The 23,106-nt window shown below is 33.7% G+C and overlaps 1 protein-coding gene across 3 annotated transcripts in view; it reads left to right on the plus strand.

The window, feature by feature from the left end:
• Nucleotides 1-21,421, plus strand: part of LOC134529402 (ataxin-2 homolog) — a 258,555-nt gene extending 237,134 nt beyond the window's left edge. For all 3 annotated transcript variants that reach the window (XM_063363436.1, XM_063363435.1, XM_063363437.1), the window contains one exon: nt 9,894-21,421. In XM_063363436.1, coding sequence (XP_063219506.1) covers nt 9,894-9,946 — 53 coding nt within the window. In that variant the 3' untranslated portion in view covers nt 9,947-21,421. The remainder of the gene's footprint in view (nt 1-9,893) is intronic.
• Nucleotides 21,422-23,106: the final 1,685 nt, after the last annotated feature.

Consider the following 23,106-nt stretch of genomic DNA (forward strand, 5'->3'; position numbering starts at 1 on the left):
ATAAGTATCTTTGGCATAGAGTCAAAGATGTAAACCCAAAAAACATATACAACAAATGTAACCGTGTGCCGAGGAGAGAGAGTGCAACGACACAATACCTAACTTAACAACTCATTAAAATTGTAAACTTCTTGAAGTATCACAATTGTATGCCCTTTTAGAGAATGATCAGAAAACATGTCAGAAAGTACAAAAAAAAGTATTTCAGAAATTTTATGGTATTTTTTTTCTTCCCAAGTTTCAGGAACCATCCCAAGTATATACATGTAATTAACTTTCATAAAATTCAACCAAAACCTTATAATAATCAACTGTGAAATAATGCAGAAACATGGTAGCTACTAAATTAAGCTATACACCAATGATGATATTAGTTATTTGATTTGTTTAGACAATTTTCATGAAACACAGTTTTTTCTCCACATAAAAAATGACTGCTTTTTTAGTGTCACATCATGTAATAAAAGAAAAGTAACAAAAACCAGTTATGAATATAAAATGTGTGGTAGCTTTTATTGTAAAAAAAGCCCTCCTGATTTTTCACTAAATAACTAAAGATATGAAGATACAAGATGTAAAACTCTTGTGTTTATAACGGTTCGTTACATACAGAAATAAAAAGATGTTGCGCCAATTTTAGTGTTTGTTTTAGTTTTTCAAGATAGAATGCACAGACGAATCCAAACACTTTCAATAATTTGCTCACTCATTCCAGACGTACATCTGCCTGTCGAAAAAATGCTCGCAGCTTGCGCGATGTGAATTAACAAAAAGTAACGTCCTTCAGTAATATTTTACTGTAAGTACACAAAAATAGTGCGACCTCGAAACGGGCCGCACCCAGCGAAACCGAATTTCGCCTCGAGCCAAACGCCGACGAAGGTGGTCACAATTTCTAATTTGTTACTGTCCGAATGAAAATAAAAAAAAATTAGGTAAACTTAATACTCGGCCTGGCTCTGACCACCAACATTAAATTATCTCTTCACAAATTCTACATAATTTGGCGAGAAGCCCCCGAATGCGACCTACTGGTGCAGCAATCGGCAGACGACTGGCTGAAGTCCTGCCACCGTCTCCTCCACGCAGGGAGGAGAACTCACATGACCTCACCGACCAATCACACGCACGCTTCATTCACTCTACAAATCACAAGCCAATCACAGAACAAATTACAATACATGAAAAAACCCTGTACACACATAACTCGGGGCTTCCCTTGATCTGTCTCATAATGATTAAAAATGTCTAATAAAATACAAAATACCTTCTTAAAACACATAGCACGTGCAAATAACATATATTACCTAATATTCATAACGTCTGATTCTACTGTTTCATAAAATATACACCACTCAAACAACATTGACTTATTGATACTTACATATACAGAAAAGAAGTTTAAAAGAAAAACATTGAGCTAGGAGGGCAGGGGTCTTGCAACGTTACATGTTGTATGCATAGCTAGAGGCACTGGAAAATAGCGTTTATAATGGCTGTTCGTAGCATTTATATTTTGCCATATAGCATTTATATAGCTTTAATTTTAATTCTTCTCCCAGTTTATTCAGATGTTGCAAGCTTTGCACATAAGTATGTTAGTGTCACTAACATAGAAATGGTGCGAGTTCTATTGCTCTGCACACGCACGTGAATGCACGGTAACAGATTTTGTCCGCCCCATAATGGTAAAAAAAATATATACCTTTTATAGTTCTAACTGCATTGCACGCGAACGCGATACAGATAACCGACTTTAATAACCTTAATTTTATTGTGAATAGCAGCGCAATATTTTAGTTTCACAGATTACCGTTTGTTTTTCGGGTTAGGAAATTAGGAAAACACTAGGTACGTTCAACAAATGAGCAACAAAAGCATAGAGCTACATTGCTGCCATCTTTTTTTCCCGTTGAAGTGCTAACAAATTTGACTGAGGTAGATTTTCGTAATTTTTTTTGTACAATAGACTCCCTATTATCCGGTTTGCAGATTACCCGTGCCATATTTCACTTCCATAAACCATAAAAACCAAAATAATTTTTTGATTTTTTTTATATTTGTAATCTATTGATGTGACTGAGCATTTTATGCTGTGATTTTCGACAAATGATGCTGCCAAACACGGTACATGCATAGTAAGTATTAATATGCGTCATGAACTTCGAAACAGCAGGAGCAATCATAAACGCACCCCTGTTAACCGCGCGCGCTTGTGTTCCACGCGACCTTGTGAACCGGGCTCAGGTTAGCGCCGACGCGGCGCCGCTGCTGCGTGACTCACGCAACTGATACTGGCTTGCGTAGATTTAAGTCAGCAGTTGCTTTGTGTGGGATTGTTTTCTGTAGTAATATTTTGACAGTAATATCTAATAAAGCAAACGAGTGGTACTCGACATTAAAACAGGCTGCGCTAGTGGCTTATCAAGGCAGTAACGCACTTTGTAAACAGAGTCGGGAATTACTTTGACAGGTTAAATAATTTTGTGTTATAATACAACACACTCAAGTTTTTATGTTATTTTGAAATCCTATTAGAAATCAAATATATCTTGTATATTAAAAGCATTATTATTTTGTAACTGAAATGTTTTTAGCGCCTACTTAGGAATGCCTAGCCATATTATGTAAACAATGTGTTTCCTGATTTTTTTAATTTTAAATTTAGACTGTTCAATATTTTTTTAATTTAAATATACATTGTTTAATCGCTGTTTTATTATTAGTGCAATGTTTTCCTGAAACGAATTTGGACATTGCTATGAGGGGCGGGTGTTAAGGTGTTTGTATCGACAGTCGGGATAAAAAAAATTTAATTAAACCATTTTTCCCCCGTCATCACTTTAACCGTGTTTTTCGATTATCCGTGGGCCCCTTGCCAGTCATTACCCCGGATAATCGGGAGTCTACTGTAGTTGCCAAATATAGCTGCGTGTGTTGTAAACTTAAATTAATTCATTTTTATATTTTAGTTGTCATTTAACAGTAAATAATTTGATTGCTTGTGTTAATATCACGCACGCACACGTTGGCAAACATGGCCGCTTAAATGTTTTCACTTTCCCGTGAAAATATTCATGCACGTAAATAAACGTCTCTCTTTAATCGTTTACATTTGTTTGGGTCGTACGTTACGTTTGCCGTTAACCAAGTTTCCGCGCGAGCCTATTTATATTTAAATTGTGTTTCGTGTTATTTACAAGATTCATAGATCTTGTTGATTGTTTACATGGCTCGCCATCGTCACCGTTTATTAGGTAATCTTCAAACATGGTAAGAAGATGCATAAAATAAAGAATGTTCTGAATTGTATGAGGTTAGGCCGTTAATAATAAGAAATGGTTTATTTAAAAATATTAGGTAAACCTAAAATTTACTGGAATTTTTAATATTACTTGAAATTTTAATAATTACTTCTAAAAACGGGATTGTAGCGTTTATTCATCGGTAAACCATTTTGTCACTTTTATTCGCGCCTATATCATTTTTACGATTTTCCAATGCCTCTATGCATAGCACAAAAAGCAACATATCACATCTGTGGCTGTCATAAATACTCCTGATTGGCTTTGTAGCTGGAAATAAATACTACATTTGAGAAACTGAAGAATTTTTATCAAAATTTGTTTCCTGTGTGATATAGCTGTGATGTACACATGATGATTTCAGAAATGGCGTCAGTCAACTCATGGAAAGTAGTTTTTCGGGCCAAACTTTGAGTTTTCACTAAAATTTTGAAATTCCTTGAAAAAACATTAAAAACTGTTGAATTTCGTGTTTTTTTTTTTTTTTTAATTTCACTCTTCCATTTTTTTTAGGATCCTGATTATAGTGCATTACTCTGAAATGTATTATAAACGCACTGGGTTCCGAGTAGGTCCCAATCTACTTTCAAGTAAAGAATGAACCAGAACCCAATTACTTGTAGTGTTTATTGTTTTATAGGCAGCAGAAAAAAGTGAATTTCCATGTATAAAAGAAATTAGAAAAGATAATTAATTTGAAATTCATATCATTTTAATGACACATGTGCAAAAAGGGCACAAGTTACAAGTCTTATACAATTATGCACAGACACAAATTCCTCAAAATTAAGGTAATATGAACTAAAGATTACGTTACAAAATTCAGTTGCCATATTCTAAAATGTCCAATAGCACACAAAAAGTAACAGGAAATGTTTAAAAAATTTCATAATTTGATTACGTGACTGTAGCATGCAGTCAAGCCAAATTAATGTGTTTGCACTCAAATACAACACGTGCAGTTCAAGACTATAAAATTGTCATATAACAATAGTTAACACAGAATTGGCATGAAATGCTAAAATGCCAGAAGCTATACAGTTCCAAATAAACAGGGAAATAGGCAATCATCAAAACATAGAGTTTGTGCTGAGGAGAGTCACCAAGTCTAATGATGGCATAATAATACAAACATAATTCAGCAAAAAAGTTCAAGGAATGGGAATGTTATTAAAAATAAACAATTTTGAAAGGGGCTTCTCAGACAACAATTTAGACCAAAAATTACATAAACTTTTAAGAATGAAATTAGATGATATTGCCACTTCATGCCAGAGACTAAAGGAAAATATTATTACTTTCATCTCGCCATGATACCCCTCAACGCACTCACAGTGGAACTAGAAACTAACAAACTCGTCTTTAAAGTAGTCAATAATATGAATGGGTAAGCGTCTTCAACTCTATTTAAGCTTTGAAAATGCAAGCTGCGCAGGCGGTAAGTTGATGAGGACCCACGGAAGGGGAGGGTTAACCATGTGTGGCCCTGAATCAGTAAATAGGAGCTATGACCCAAACTTTTTTCTTATCTTTTTATTTATTTCAAACATCCTGTTATCACTAGGTTAACTCTTGGATCCACTAAAAAGCAGGATGCAAATGAACATTTGCATTCTGTGTTTCAATTTTATTTTTGTCATTATGTTTTCCCTCTCTCGAGCTCGTCTTCCATATTGACTTTTGTTCATCTTAACTCTTGACATACACACTATATAATGAACCTCTAGGAAAGGCATTATGACAGCTGGTAGCATTTAGTGTAGTTCGTTGGTTTGTCATTCCTGATTGCAAAGGCAATTGAGCGAGCTTAGTTTCAATAATGACTAAGTATGTAATTGTCTAGTACTTACAGGGGTCATGGTGTACTGCATATTTATCAAACAATGGCCATGTTTTATTTAGGGGAAAGTCCTCTAGCCCCGGACAGTTAACATTTTTCGTTTATAGTAATTTGATTAACAGGTGTTTAAATTAAGTATTATATGCCAGATATCTTCAAACAAATATTTAATAATATTACTCATTCAATAAACAAAAACTCTAATGCAATTAGTGAAAACACCGAGTTAAAATTATTGAGTTATTTTCTTATTTCTCGAGATTGGCGGGTAGTATCGGACAGTTAAAAAACTTGTCAAAAATTTGTGTACATAATTTAAGTACTTTATATATACAGGTTCATAATACATTGAATGTGTTTCGAAATCTCGGGGACACATATAAATATTATGCTAGAGCTTTTTATGCAGTATAAAGTTATAAAAACTTAGCTGTTTTAATGTAAAACCGTTTTCAAAACTGCACGACGTCATTCAAATTTAGAATAAGAGTGTATAAATAGAAGAAAATGGTGTAATAAGTCAATAATATATCTCTTGATTTAACAGAATATTCAGCGTAAAAATATACCCCCAAAAGAAAATTAGACGATGTTCTTAAGTTTATCACATCTGTCACATTTATAAAATAATGGTGCTCCTTCAACATTTGCACAGTTTTCATAAACCCATTCCTTACACACATAGCATTGGATCCAATCTTCTTCAAAACTTTCCCCACATAATATGCAGATGGTTTCCTGTACACTTGACTGTGATGATGTTGCAAAGGCATCGAATTTGAATGATTTCTTGTACTTCAGACGCTTTCTTGTTTCCTTCTCAACTGTCTCATTGCGCTTAGCCTGCAGGGCTTCTTTAAATGGAGTTGATGTAAGAATTTCACTTCTCTGCGTCTTCCTTTTCCTACTTTGAATTCTGCGTTTGCTGGCATCTGGGAGAGGTGAGAGTTTTTCTAAAATAGTAAAAGGGTTGACTAATCCACTTGAACCTGGAGTTGGTTCCACGTTGGATGGTGCTGAACTGGACTGTGTGGCATACATTCCATTTTCTTGGCTGGTCGACGGATTTTTCATTTCTGTCATTTTGGAAGGTAGAAAATCCAAATCTGAAAATACACCCGAGTCGAATGGATGGATGCCTGTACACGAGAATCCTTTCAGAGCGATCTCCAGACGACTGACCTTGGTGTAGGCAGAACTTGCCAACTCTGCAATGTCGTATTCATTAATACGCAGTCCAGGATTCTTTCTCATCCATGCGGAACATGCTTCTGCGTACGCCCCTTTAAAAGGTTTCATGAATGACCTGTCGAGAGGTTGCAGCCTATGAGTTGTGTGGGGAGGTGTTGATAGCATGTGGATATGCTGTGATCTAGCATACACAATGACGTCCAGTTCCTTATGACTGCAGTGGCCGTCGAGGACGAGAAGTGTGGGACTTTGCTCCGTTGGATGTGCGTGCTTAGCAAAGTGTTTTAACCATGCTAAAAAATGTTCTGCATTCATCCAGCCATTTGGCTGAGCGACTCCGAAGCTCTCACCAGGAGCACCAATCATAAGCCTTTGATTCATTTTTTTTCGAGGAAAGATAAACATAGGTGGAATGAAGTGCCCCGTAGCACTCATGCAGAACACTAATGTTACGTTTTTACCTCTCTCCCCAGAAGTTAGTTTCCCAACTTGTATTTTTCCTTTCACTGAAATCACTTTGCTGTTTTCATGGACAGAAGATATTCCCGTCTCATCCGCATTATAAATACGGGAAGGTGGGAAAGAATATTTATCGAACAATTGACCTAGTTTGTCATTAAAATATAGTAATTTGAGGCTTATTAAAACCCACTGCTCGCATTATGCTGGTAGATTCTGCAGTTCTCAATGACAATTCTGGATGCCTCTTCATGAAATCGTAGTAGAAGTTTTTCCCTGCAAGTTTTTTCTCTCTATTGAACCTATGGGGCAGATTCAAAGCAGCAGCCAAATCATACGCTAGCTTCAGGAACTCTTTTCTGGTGAGAGGCATAAGCATATCATCTAACTGTTTGATGTGAGAGATTAGTTGTTCCTCGTAACTATCTGAAAATGTCTTCTCAAACCGGCCTAATTTTGGTGAGATCTGAATTTCCCCTCCACTTTTAATTCGCAAAAATCTGTCCTGTAAAGTGCTCTTTGGAACACTAAAAGTTATTGCAGCTTCTCGTACACTTAAACTATTAGCCAACGCATTGTTTACAGCCAGCTTCATATTGTCTTCGGACCATTTGCCTCTTCTTTTCGCATCATTTTTGTCTTTCGACATGCTTGAAATTCATATAATCTGCAAACAGAAAACCTATTTCATGTCTGAACACATTAAAGGCCCGTGTAAAATTAGCATGTGGTTTCTCTTACTAGCTACAGTAAAAATAAATGCTATAATTTCTAATTATTAGTAATGTCTTCAACACGCATGTTAAATTATAATACATTCATAATTAGATTGTACCGCTCCTTTAAGTAACAATTATAAACTCAATAACAAAAATATGTAACGAAAACTACTTTTCAAAACAATTAGAGACACTCTCGTAACCAACATTTGTAAATCATGCAAATTGTTGCTAATGCATACTAAACACAAATCTCATTATTGCAAAAATAATCAGGAATTTATAAACGAGCCTTAAACAAGTTACATATGTGTCTGAAAACAGAACACATATTTGTGTGTCTTAATACAGAAAATAGAGTACCTATGTATGTGTCCGGTACTACAGGACAAAGGGCCTGTTGGCTAATTGTGTGTCCGATACTAGAGGACATCAAGTGTCCGGTGCTACCGGATCCGCATGCGACCAAATTAATTCTCGCCATTAGATAACCACTGTTAGATTTCCACTAAAAATCAATGAATGTGTTATTCAGACTATAATAATTGCCTGAACACAGTTTAGACACAATCCATTCAACTAATTCCGTGTAGTTCACTTTCAAATCTTAACTTGGGTAGAAACATAAACAATGATATTCACTAAAACGCTCACAGTATGGTCACAGCTCGACGAACTAACACACACTGCCGGAACATTTGTGTACTGGAAGGAACCTTTAAGACGCACCCTGCATTATGCTGATACCTAGCGGGATTTTTGTGAACTCTTATGTGTCCGATGCTAGAGGCCGTCCGGTTCTAGAGGAGTTTCCCCTACTGTGGTATGTGTAAAGTCAGTTAGGGTTTAAAGTTTTTAACTTTGCATCAACCGTTTTTGTACAGAAAGCCGCACATATAATATGGTTGCAGTCTATTGCTATTTCTAAATTTTTGTAAACTGCACATAGCATGAGACAAAGTGTTAAAATATTCTGTGGACCTTTGCCACAATTTTGCCCTTTTAAACGCCAATATATGACCCATTTTGAGTGCTTATATGTGACAAGCATTGTTTACTGTGTTTAATGCATGTTGTCTCAAGCTATTTAGGTTCTCTATTGTATCATTGTCTGTCGTGACACAAATTTTCTGTACACAATCTTTTTTTTTCCTTTAAGGTTAAGTTTTAGTATTTGTTTACATAGACCCACAGATACTGTTTGGTTAACTGTTAATGCTGAAATGATTTTCGAAAGTTTCCTTTTTTATTGTTGTTGCTCGGGCTTTGGTAATGCTTTGACATGAGTTTTAGCTTGTAGCCGTTAACGTAAATCTTCTGCTGTCTCCTCTTTTCTTTTTGGCGCGGCTATTGACACCGGTTGCAGGCCTGACAATCCTCACCTCCCTCCCCCAAAGTTCAGCTTGCAGCTGGATGTCTGGTGACGGACAGGTGTGCCAACCTACAAACCCCCTCCCATCCAGAGTCTTGTGATGTCAAGACTCCGTCCTTCCCCCTCCCCATTCCGAGCTCAGCTGGCCCACACCATACATCACACGCCCTTGGCAGATGCAATAAATCTCTGCGCATCAGCTCCCACCCACTCCACCTTCGTGTGTTATAAACACACGTTTATCAGCCATGTACTTTCAGAACCGCTGTAACTTTTGGCACCGGACATAGTGTCATTAATCCTCACCTGCATTTGAATGCAGATAATTTGAAAAATATTTAAGTGCTTAAGATTTTGGGACCATTTAAAATAATTTAAGATACTTTTTTATGCCCAGCTAAGGTAGTACGAACCATTTGTACACTCTAAATCTTTAACAATTTAATGTACTTAATTTACATTTGTTACCTCATAAAGGTTTACTTATATTGGCAATGTTTTATTTTAATTTTCATAAACATTTCTTGGGGTCTAATGTATCCAGCCATTATAGTGTTCGATATGTATAGAAACTGACCTGTTATAACATTACGACAATTTGACAGAGCACCTTCATAAATTACTCCTCTATAAGGTAGTGTCCTATTTTTTTAGTCCCATCAAATACTTTATAAAGAGAATTCTCTGTAGTTGGGTATGAGTGCTTTAGAAGTTTTATAAATGTTTTTTGTTTTTCATTACTTTGTGGAAAAAAAAGTATCAATGTATTAATTACGTTTTACAACAAAAAACACTTAAGACATTCGTATAGAAACCTAAGTTGTGCTTGCTTACTAGGAAAATTTTTCTAAAGGTAAATATTGTTTAAGCATTTATATCAGATGCAGAATTATTAAAAATTAAATTTAAGGTACTAAAACTTTTTGTTTGAGGAATCATGTTAAGAGTATTAATTTTTGTATTTTCACCTTTTCTTGTGCTAACTAAAACCATTCTTTCTTTTTCAGTTGGTAACACTCAACAACATCATATACAAGTCCTTCTTCAAAATCAGCAATGATGTGGAGGACATTTTAGTATAAAATTAGTAAATGAATAAATAATTTCCATTGTGGTGTCAGAACAAGTAAAGACTTTTTTTTTTTTTTTTTTTTTTTTGAAGATACAGCAAACAAGATTATATTTGGACTCAAGATTGAAAACAATGCAAATGGTTTCGTCAAATAAACCTGTTCTATTAAAAGTCTTATTAAATGCTTAAAGCATAAATATGCAAGTGCTCCAGTGTGATTTTATGTTAATATGTAAATTGTATCACTTGTATAAAGACTAAAAATACTTTTATTTTGTAACATAAATTACTGGTTATACTGAATGTTGCACATATTTCAGATCATAAATTTTTAAGTTATGGCATTTTATAAGATAGTTAAACAACCATTTAAAATGGCTGTAACCATTTCAACGAAATTGTCTCAGCCAACTGGAGGTTGCTCTTGAGCAATAAAAACATGCTGGTGCTTTTCAGCAGTATAAGATGAGCAATAAAAGGAATAGTTGATATATAGATGGGAACACTCTTTCGGGATATTGTTTTTTTTTTTTCTTGTCTGGTGTATTCCGAGTTCAGGATTGTGTTCAGATAATAATCCAAGCAGGAGTTTTGTATGATGGGTATGCAATTTTTAAATTTTGTTAGTTTGTGTGTATTAATTCAGTGGTTGGTTACTGGTATCATTCACTGGTTTTTAAAGTACACTGAACTTTAGGTGTTATTTTTTTTTTTTTCCATAAAAGAAGTTTTTATTCTCTAAATACACAGGTTAGGAATAAATCTTTATTGCTCTAATGATGCATTTTAAGACATCAAAGTTCACAATTGTACAAGTAAAGAATAAACGATCAAAGGAAGTTGAAAAGTTATGTCTTTGTAAGAGTATTTGTTGTACTACTTATACTAAATATTTTCTTGTAAATATTGAAGGCAACCTATTTTAGACACTTTCAGAAAATTATGTTTTGGGTTAAGTGAAAACACATTATGGGCTGCAGTTAATACAATTTTAACTTAGAAAACATATTGGCACAGGCCTACTTTTTTTTAAAATGTAAAGTTGCCCAGAATGGTTTATGACCGCTTCTTTAGCATATTGTTAACCAAAAACATGTGTTGCATATTTTCAACTTGCAAAATTTTCTTAAACATTTAGTTCTTGGGAATTTTACATTTCCACTTTTCAGAATCTAGAATTAAGGTGCATTGACTTTGTCACACAAGTACAGCGTGTGGCCAAAATTAATTGTATATCAACCAAAATGTAAGTACTGTGTACTGTTTGGTGTTCAAAGTGCTGTTTAAAATCAGGCTGGAGTACTATTGGATACCATAATTTTTTTTCTTTTTCACTAATTTTTTATTACACCTTAGTTTTATTTTCATCAGTGGTATATAAGAAGTGTAAATCAGCAGCAGTACTAGGCATTCCAAATGATAATGGTCAGCACCCATTTAAAGCAATTATACTTAACCTAATGTAAATAATAGAGAATTGTTTTTTCAATTGTTACAACGTTTAAAAAAAGAACTATTTTAGTGCTGAAATGCTGAAAAGTATGGATTAAATATAGATATAACCAGTCATTTTAGAAAACTGTGGATATTAATATATATATATATATATATATTAAATAGATAGCCATTTATTTATTTATAAATTGCTGCAGTGGTATATAAACATTTTGTTTCATTGAGTTGTATTCATTATTTCATGTTTGTGTTTCATACTTATGCTGTGTGGTTTAAAATTGTTCAAATTCTTTTTAGTTAAAAATAGAATTATGCTAATTGTGTTTTGAAAATTCATGGTAGTCAAGGGTGTAAACCATAACCATTTAGAAATGCTTCTTATAGCTGAGATGGAATTTTTAATATGTTGCTGGCTTCCTTTTGAAGTAGTTAATTCACCAATACCAATCCTTGAAACAGTGAAATTAACATAGTTTTGCAAGTCATTATTTTGAAATTTAAATTTGTTTCGAACAAGTGATGTGATTTTTTTATTTCATAGAGGAACAACTGATTATTCCTAGTATCTCTCTGCTTGTTACATAATTTTTAGTTACTATTTGCAAATACTTTAATGACAGGCAAAAAAATATTTAGATACATATTATAAGCTGCACAAAATCTTGAGTTGAGCAGTTGTTTATATTTGATGGTTTATAGCAACAATTATTTGTTTTGGATGTTTTCTGTTTGTGTACGAGAATATTTGCAATTTGTTCTGCCTATAGTCAAATTTTGTTGTTCTCCTGATTGAAAAATTGTCTTGTTATTGTTCTAGTTTTTCTGTAATGTAGGTCATTTAAAGTACAAATATTGAATTTATCCTATTAGATGAGGAACAAACAAATAATATTGTAGGGAAAGAATAAATTTAAGAGGTGTTCAGACAGTATTCCAGGTCCTTGTGAAGCAAAGGCACAGTTTTCAGAAAAGGATATGTGTGCACTATTAACATGTTCTTGTTTACTAGCTTAGCATATCTAGCTAGCTGTTAGGACATTGTTCTTTCAAACAAATTACCTTTTTTTTTTTTTCATTTCTCTGGGTTTACTATTAATACACTTAGTCTTTCAATGTGCTAATGAACATGTTCATGCTGTCCTGCTGAAAATTTTATTTTCACTTTTAATGTTTTGAAAATCAAATGCGGTTATCAGCAATTGATTTCGTAGTACCTATCAGAAATTACATGTAGGATGTTAATAGTTTGCTTTTCATTAAGAAAGTATATTAGTTAATTTCAACACATTGATGTACTTCAGTTGCAGTGGGGTGCATACCATATTATTTGGAGTATAAGACAAAAAGTTTTATGCAAGTTTGATGAGCTTAAAAAAAGCTGCTACTGGTCTTATAAGATAGCAAGATAGGTCTTTTATGTTATGTACTTAAGTCATTTTTACATGTAGTCCTTGCATCCTGTAAGACTTATGCTGCTGTTGCACTGAGTAACGCGTACAAATGAGGTAGTAAAAGGCTTAGTAAACAGCTATTTTTACAATGACTTGGCTGAGTCTGTTTTTTACCCTTGTATGCACAATGTAACAGCCCCAGAGGTGTCAGGGTGTTAAGTGTTGTGTATCTGTCACTCTTTACTTTATACGGTGTCTTTTTTCTACAGAACATTTGTACTTGTCCCAGGAAGTGACATTAGAAGGCTGTCCGTATTGGAAGTGAATTATGTAGGTATGAAAGTAGAGTAGACACCTTATTATCTGGGGTAATGACTAGCAAGGGGTCCACGGATAACTGAAAAACATTGTTAAAGCAATGTCAAATAAAAAACTATAGTTAAAAAAATTAATCCAGACTATCTAGACAAACACTCTATAAGGTTGTACGTAATAGATACTAAAGTGTTCGACTTAGTTTACAGAGAAAGAATTTGCAGTACATATCACTAAAACAAAGCCGTATTTTACGTCTAGCGGGTCAATAATTTTTTAATGTCAAGTACCACTCATTTTCGTTTATTATTGAACGTTACTGTCTACATATTATGACAGAAAAAAAACACCACGTTGCGACTGCTGCCTTGAAACTACGCAGGCCAGTTATCGCTCACGTGAGTCACAAAACAGGTACGCCGTGCCAGCGCCAACCTAAGCACACGTGACACGTGGAACACAAGCGCGTGCCGTATACTGAGGTGCATATATAATTTGCTGTAGCAGTTTCGAAGTTCGTGATGCATACCAACAGGTACCAACTATATATGCACAATGTTTGGCAGCATTTTGCATCTTGAATAACAGCATAAAATGCTTTGTCACATCAATATATCACAAAAGATAAATAGCCCAAAAAAAAAAATTTTTTATGGTTCATGGAAGTTAAATTGGCACGGTTAACCCGCAAACCGAATAACCTGCACCCAGATAATCAGGAGTCTACTCTCAACTATGTACGTACTTCCAAGTAAAGAAATGTCACTATTTTGAAAAGTATTTTTTTTGTTTAAATTTTGGTTGAGCAAAATAATTTTCACAATATTTTACCAGGATTAAATTATTAAATGGTTAAATGGATAATTTATCATGTTTTTAAGAAAATTTCGATAAATACATGGACCTATACCGATTGTAACTTACGAACAAAGGTAAAAAACTTAGATTGCCATAAATTTATTATTTGTAATGTAATGAATTGTAAAAGTTTACTATTATCAGATAAAAAAAAAAATTTCTGGGACTAAATTTACTTATTAAAAATTCATGAATGTTAACATGTTTAGCTGGCTAATACCATTAGAGAGGCCAAAAATTATATCCAACTGAACTGATTAAGTATGCCTCAAGGGCAAGTGAAGTATGCACGGTCGCAAAGTACTTAGATGTGCACTTGAATTTGGACATGGCCTTGGATTTTTATCTGAGAGTGAGCGAGACAAAAGCAGTCTTTTTTATAGCTTCTCTACTTTACATAATTTTGTAGTAAAATGGTGCAAAACCATGTTTAAATGGCATGTTAATAAGTAATTTAGTTGTACTTCCATGCCCAAGACCAAGGGGTACAAACATGATTTCCTATTTTCATTAATGAAAAGCTACAGTATTTTCAGGTATTAAATTTTATTTATGTGATTGTCTGAAACACTTGACATAAATCACCTATGTTGTAATATTAAAGAAAAAAAAATTCAGTGTGTTTGGAATTAGAACAACTTATCCTGCAGGAAAAAAATTGTATTATTGTTTTAATGTATAGCATAGATGATGTGTTCGTTCTTTGCAAATTGATAAAACCATATAATGTTGAATCAGCATGTAATATATTTGCCTATGGTACTTGTGGACTTGGAAAAGTAATAAAAAAAAGTCCGAAGGTTGGGGCACACCACAGAATCAAAGCCAAAGTAAATAGCCAAGCAGTGAGAGTTAAATTTCTATTTTGAGCCTGTCTGGCATTTTAAGAGCTCTATGCTTAATCATTTTTCACTTTTTATAAGTCAATTTTTTGAATGTTTGACATTATATTCATAGCTTATCTAGATATAAGCTTATTATTTTAAGGGGAGATCTTACTGATTAGCATTAAAAGTAAAACATTTTTGTAATTTTTTTTTGCTTGAATAGATTAATTATATTTTTAGTTTTCTTGTAGCCTACTGCAAGTAATAGAACAATTAATTTAAAATTTAACTTAAAGAAAGCATTTGTGCTAATACATATGCCCTGATAAATTGTGCCTGGTGCTATTTCATTTTAATACTTATTAGAGTATACAGTTAAACCTCATTATTACAAACCTGAAGGGACCATAATTTTAGCACTTTGTAATAACGAGGGTTTGTATTAACCAAACTATTGGGATATCATGACAAAAAAAATTGATTGAACTTTAAATGCCTATATTTACAACCATAAAGAAAATTATATACACTGTTGGTAGTATAAGCTGGCTTCACTACATGCATAAAAATTTGTAAACACTGAAGAAAACAAACACAATGCAACCCTTACAGAATAAATCATAATACAAACTTCAATAAACTTGCATTCATGACACATTTTCTATTCAAACATTTGGTTTAAAAAAAGCATCAATTCTGGTTTGCACTAATTTTTTCTTATAGGCATTGTTTACCACATTACAAAGCTTATCAAAGGCCAGAAGTGTTTCAGTGCCAACATCATCAACATTTGAGAGAACATTTTCCAATATGGCTAAAGCACTGTTGGCGTCCTTTCTACTTGGTAAGGATGAACACACTTCATCATCTTCATTGTCCTCACCTTCAATTTCTCCAACACTTGCCTGCACAGCACAAGACTGAGCCTTGTTGAGACACATCAGCTCATCATCCACTGGTGCTGCACTTGTTGCCACATTGTCATCAACTTGCACAGATTCACTAAATTGCTCCTGAAATTGAAGATGATTCTCAAGTAGGTCCCATTCTTCCACACTGAAATCCTCTCTCTCTTCTTCCTGAGCCACTGGCACCAATACCAGCTTTCCTGAAGCAATTTTAAATGGTGACAGGTGTAACTGCATCCCATGCCATTACAACATTTTTCATAGCATCCAAAACATTCCACTTCAAGTTTGCCTCATTTTTTAACTCAATCTGACGAATCAAGTACGAAGTGAGACGAGTCCTTTAGTTTTTCTTAACGTTTTGGATAATACCCTGATCCAAAGGTTGGAGGAAACTTGTTGTGTTGGCTGGGAGGTACATCAATGTCACATGGGACAGCTCAAGTCCTGCAGAAGAGTGAGCGAGCGGCACACCTGTCTAACAGCAGTAAAAATTTTCCTGTTTTTACAAGCCATTCGTCTTTCGAGTTTGATTAACCATTTCTGGAAAATTGAGATGGTCACCCAAACAACTAAGTTGGCTTCATAATCACATGGGAGATTGCTGATATTCTTGAAACATCTTGGTTTTTGGAATTTTCCAACAACAAGGGGAGAAAGTTTAGTTTTGCCACTTTGGTTACAGCACAGCAAAACAATTATACGTTCTTTGCTGTGTTTCCCTCCATGGCACTTTTCACCCTTTACAGCCAAAGTCTTGTTTGGTAACAAGTTATAGAAAACACCTGTCTCATCCATGTTGTAAATATCATCTTGATCGTACTGATCAAGTATTGGTTGAGCAGTCTGTATCCAATCTTTAACTTCGGTCGTATCTACTGCTGCCGACTCCCCACACATAGTTTTGCCAACAATATTGTTGCGATCCTTAAACCGTTGTAGCCAACCATTGCTGAACTTGAAGTCTGAAATTCCTAACCTCAATGCTAGATAGTCTGCCTTCTTCTGAATCATAGTTCCAGAAATTGGCAAGTATGCTGCACACATTTCTTCAAACCACTGCAACAAGGTAGCTTCCATTTCTTGATTTTTTGGGCCTCGCATTATTTTTCTTGTTGATAATCTGCACGAACTCGCAAAAGCCGATTCAATCTTTTCACGATTTTTTAGTATTGTCGACAATGACGATTGCGGGATGTTAAATTCTCTCGCAATTTCAGTTTTCGTTCTCTCTCCATTGTCTACTTCTTCAATTATTTTAACTTTAACTTGCAATGTAAAGTCGTTTTGTTTACGTTTCGCAGTCATATTACAAAACAACGCTCACTCAAAATTGAGGTTAAGACACACATGCGTGAACAATGGAAAATATCAGAACGTTTTTCCATAGATTTTTTTAACTTCTACGTATGTACACTTCCGACGATTAATATTAATAAGGTATAGAGTACTTTCCTTTTCGTTTTCCGTTTACAACATGGCATCTTTTCTAGTTAAGTTACTAACATCGCCACTAGAGTTGAACTTTTCATCTTGTTTTTCGACCATTTTGCGCTGTAGGATACATACATCTATCTTTGGAGAAACGTTTGTTTACTTGACGAATTTACTTTAGACTTCGGCGGTGAAATTCATATTAACCGTATTTCGTATTAAAAGTACTGAATAACATAGGAAATCATACTTTATTTTCTGGGACTGTGAAAGTACTTCGCATAAACGGGAATTTTTTACCAAGCGGATTCGTATTAATGAGGTTTGACTGTATTTGTTTTCGAAAAAAATTTCTAGAGGAGTCATTTAGTTTTATAGAAACAATAGTATCTTCTAAGTGTTTATTATAAACATAATTTTAATATTTTTGTGTCAAAAATTTCAATTCTTCAGTAAAGTTACTGATGTAATATACATTAAATTATATATATTATATATATAATACCAATGTGTGATGCACCAGTGTGATTACCAATTATTTATTATCTGCTATCAGTATTCTTCTACCAGTTTCCAAGTTCATTAACATGTAGTACCTATATAAAATTTTAGATTTATTCCTCAAAATACTATTCTAGTACAAAAACATTCCCTAATGTTCTCTTATAACCTTGTGTGATAAAAATAATTTTTGGTTTTTATTTTTAACATCTCAAAACTTAAACAAAAGCAGTAAACCATTATGTTTACAGACTTAATTTTTTCCGCCTCTTTTTTTACTAGGCGTTAATCAAATATTTAGCTCTACCAAAACAAAATGCAAAAAATTTCTAGATGTAGAATTTTTTTTCTTTTGGAAGTTTTCACATTTTTTTAATTTTCCCAACTAAAAAAACAATGTTTTTTTATTTTATTGGTTATAACAGTTAACTACATTTCTAATTTGAACCACACTAGTATAAAAAAATGGTTAGTTCAAGTTCTATGTATTTGGAAATTGCTGGATATAAATTTAATGGTTGCCAGGGAATTCTAAAACAAGCAATTTTGGTAAGGAGCATATGTATGAAAGCACAAAACTACAAAGTTACAAATGCCAGCAGTAGCATGCAAATTTTGATTTTGCACATATTAGGCAACACTCATTGGCTGAGAGAATGCATGATTACAGCACCGAGACATTTAAACGCTCGCAGGAAGCAGGTGACAAGCCGGGTGCAAATGTTTAGAGTTTGCCATATGCTGTAGTAAGCAGCATTCTGGTATGCAGAACTCTGTGTGATATGAAATTACCAGTTTCAGGCAGTTGCTGGTTCAGATGTATGAAGGTCTTACATGCAGGCCACATCGCCCATCTCTACGAATGTAGAATCTACCATCCCATTGTTCGTTAATTATGTAATCATAGCACCATACTCACTAAACCGTCAACACTGCGCTAATCGCCCCGAGCCAAGCATGTAAACTGGCCATAAACAACTGTCCATTGTGCTGCATACCATGCTACTGGTTGCTAGTGTGTATGGCTGACTGTAGATGTCTGCACCCGGCTCATCGCCTGCTTCCCACGGAGCATTTGAACATCACTGCGCTGCGATTGCGCATCCTCTCAACCCATGTAGTTTTGCCCAATGCGTGCGAAATTCAAATTGGCACACTACTGTCAGTGCCTGTAACTTTGCATTGTTGTGCATTCGTACATAAGTTTCTTTTTAAAAAAAAATTGCTTGTTTTGGAATTTCTTGCTAGCCATTAAATTTACATCCAGCAAATTCCAAATGCTGTGTGTGTGCCTGACTGTGTATGTGTGCGCATGCATGCATTTGGGGGGCGGGGAGGGGGGGTTTGTGCATGTAGGGAGCGTGAATTGGGGAGAGACGTAACAAAGCATTAATTGGATGCACAGAAAGCTCGACATTGGTGCTTCTTTCATTCCTTAAGAGTGTTTTCGAGTAAACTGAAGATAACAGATAGTTTAGTTGCATTTTAATTTTTTCTAAGGTTTTAAAACTTCTCATTTATATTTTAGGATTGATGAAGATGGCTTCAGTTTGCTAGCCATGTTGAAATTACTAGAGAGAGGCGTAAAGCTACTCTGCACTTCAACAGTTTTTGAAAGTTAACTGAGATAATGAAAGCAATCAAGTAATTTGAAGACAAACACTTGGGCAGTGGTGCTCGAAGCAGAATGTCACACACCATGATCACTCTGTGGCATGACTGTACTGATAAGTACTTACATACTCATGAACTTGCTATACATTTACTGCACATTACTGTACATTTGCTGCTCGCTAATTCAGTTGGTCCATAAATCTGGCAATAAGAACAGGGTCCCATTCCAAAATAAAGGTCAACCTTTTACTAACTTACAAATTACTAAATTTGTCAAAAATTTGATTTCTACTCCACAATATGTTTGGCAACACCTGTACATTTCATACATATTTTACAAGTGAATTGGAGAAAATACAAGTTGGGAAGTTTTAATTGTGCAAGTTGACAAATAAAATTTAAAGTCTGCTGTTAGAACTTTATATGATGTTTTGTTGGTTTTGAATATAGAGTTTTATGTTATGCCTTCAGCAATAAAATTTGCTAAATACATTAAAATATCTGTGTCAATTAGTTAACAGGAATGCGAAATTTCTTTGTAGGCTTTGCAATAAGGACGTGATTCCACCTTTTACAGTTTCAAGTTTCAATTGTCGTTCTAAACATTTCATATTTTGCTGATCGCTCTCAACTGAAATTTTAAGTTTGCCTTAAGAAATTTTTTATAGGTGTTGATAATTGATTTTATATCAACCTAAGAAGAAGCTAGCACTAAAACTAAAATAAAAGTTTCTTGTCACTAGTGAAATATGTATTTAACTTGGGACTTAGTATATTTTACATGTTCTTGTTTATAACAGTTATTGTAGAACATGTGTGTGCTTGTAAATGAACTAAAAATGTAGTTTTATTATCAATGTAACAACTAGTAGCTTAGCTGATGCTGATTTTTCTGAAGTATTGTAAGACAAAATTTGAGGAGTTACAAGTAATTTCATAAATATGGTTAAATTAGTTAACAATCCATTGTGCATTAGGGCTCAGGTCTGTCGTCTCTGTAATTAGGTGGTATTATCAGGACTTCCCTGTACATGCATCTTTTTTTGATGGTGTAATCACTCATAGATAATCCATTGTAGTTTTAACACACAGGTGGACTAGACCACCAGGACACAATTAGATGTCCTTGCATCCCTTTGCCTTTAGAGTGAACAACACTTATTATGTGCCCAAATGGTGCCCTCATGGAGTACTCCACTGACTTAACTCCACCACCCTCATACTATGGCCAGTCCACCTCTGAATACCAACTTTGTACTAGTGCAGTAATGGCAGTGCAGCATTTTAGTGTAGGTTTAGAAACTATTTTATTATTGTCTACTGTGGGCTCTTATTTAGGCTATAATTTTTTTCATGTTCATAAACATTTTCATAGTTGAAATAGTTTTTGTTATGGTTACAGAAAAATTTTGTCTAGGAAACAAATAGCAACCAAAAAAAAATACAATCAGTAGTTAAGAGTTTAAAATAAGGGCAAAAAATATGGACCTGTTAAGAAAGGTATGGTCTGCATATTATTAGTGATATGTAGTTAATATTTCCTGTACCAATTGTCATATTTTTCTTGCCATCCTAACAAGTTTATATCTGTATCTCTACACCTCGGTTTTATTCTGTCATGTCATAGCTTTCGCAGGGAATAAATTTCCTCATAATAGGGAATTAAGATATTAAAAAAAGTTATATATAGTTTTATTCTTGGTTCAGTTTCATTTTTAAAATGAAATATTTTCCTTGTTACATTAGAGCAAACTCTATACAAAAAGTTTGGTACCTGCACCATTTTGGAATATATAAATTTTCTGATAGTAAACAAAGTTTACAGGTACAGAAATACAGAAGTCTTATTCTCTAAAATTGATATTACATTAATTGTACTTATTCATGATTAAACATCAATTTGTTTATAAAACATCACCACACACATTTTTGGCATCTGTAAAACAAAACTCACCATCCCTAGATGAGTTCTGCTGTAGTGTATCAAAGCTGCTACGTGAAGTCACTGCATTGCCGTGATGCTTAGTGGAAAGAATATATTGTAGAAAGGCACTTCCATGCATGCCCATTGGCTTTTCACCAATATGTGGTCGCTTCATTTATGGATAGAGTTCACAATGAGTGATAGTAAAATATTTAACATTTCTTAAAAAAAAAAAATAAGTTGGTGTTACTGGTATTCTGTCTTGCATCATCATAACTGGCACTATTGCCATGCATATTTGTGCTTCGCGTGTCAGTTGTTTTCCATTTTTATATATTGTACATATTTTTAATGCAGTAATCATTTAAAGAACTGTAAATGTTTGACATAAATGCCAGCCAGCATCTAGCGACTCAAGTATGGCATTATTTTTTCTTATCAATAAAACTTTTTTCCTGTGTTTTCTGTAGCTAATTGCATTGTCACCATCAGAAGTTAATGTTTTGTTAACATTATTGTCAGACTGTTTCTCACATGTGCCACTGCCACTTTGTCTAATGCTAAACTTAACAGTTCCAACTCTATCAACAGTGGCATTAATTGTGAATGCCCAACCTGCAGTGGGCAAGAGATATGCAGATGGTTGAAATTTAAACGTTGCATGGCAATGCAGTTAATTACATATGAATAACAGTATTGTGAATATGGGCTGCTTCACTGTATTGATTTAATTTTTATAAACCTTTTGGTTTATTATAATGCATCATTCAAAACGTAAAATTATATATTTTAGTTGTGATATGTTATATTTTCTAAATATAATTTCTTGATTGTGTTTTATATAAGGCATAAATCAGAATACATAATGTAAAAATAAGTTTAGAAATTGTGCGTTGTCAGTTGAATAACGTAATAAGTTTTCCACTGTACTTGGTTAATACATTTTGGTTTAAACCTCATTCTAAAATAAAATACATTTATTGAATTTGGATGCTAAAGATCAAAATCATACTGAGTTAATTAAAGTTTTGTTTGAATTCATAATTTCACAATTTTCATTGAATTTTAGTGTTTTATGATGTATTAATTTAGATTTGTGTTAATTTGGTTTTATTTAAAGTCCTGTTCTTAGTAATAATTGGTAATCATAAGGATGCATCATATTTATTTGCATATGCATGGTCATATACTGTACAAGCAAACAATAGACCTGTTTTTTTAATGTGGAGACAGGTGGTTCAAAAGTTCTATTAAATATGTTTGGGTAACAAACTTAAAAATGTTAAAAAAATATATATTTTTTCTTGTTTTCTATATTTTAAAATTTAAGTTTTATTAAGTAGGTATTCTGAATGCAGCTTTATGTTCTGTATGAGTTTTTTTTAACTTAAATTGTTAATTATATTGTTTATTTTAAGAAAATAAACATTGTGTGCTTTTTTTTTATTGATTTCATTAAAGTTACATTTAGGAGGATAGTATTGTAGTGAAGCAAACCTCTATTATTTTTCAATGAAAAGTAAACAGTATATAATTGCTCTTTTCCAAAACTTAACCCATTTTATTCTGAACTTAACAGTTTTATTTCTGTACTTCAAATAATTTTCCTTCACAACCTCAGTCAAAAATGTGCACTATTCAGTTATTATATGTAAATGAAATTGTTTAAGGAGTGAGTTCCTCTCTATATATATATATAAACTTCACTTCACTTGGAACAAATTTTATTCAAGCCAAAAGTTAAATCTGTGATGTTTGTCTCTTCAAATGTTAACAGCATGTTTTTATTAATTTTCTGCACTTTCTGGGAACTATTTACAGGCTGCTTGTGGTACCTACAGACTAATAATGCATGTTCACTACTTGGTTGAAAAAGTAGTTATATAATTTTACTGGCTTTCATAATCATTAGTATTGTTAT

This window comes from Bacillus rossius, chromosome 2 (assembly GCF_032445375.1).
Source record: "Bacillus rossius redtenbacheri isolate Brsri chromosome 2, Brsri_v3, whole genome shotgun sequence".
In the NCBI taxonomy this organism is placed as follows: Eukaryota; Metazoa; Arthropoda; class Insecta; order Phasmatodea; family Bacillidae; genus Bacillus; species Bacillus rossius.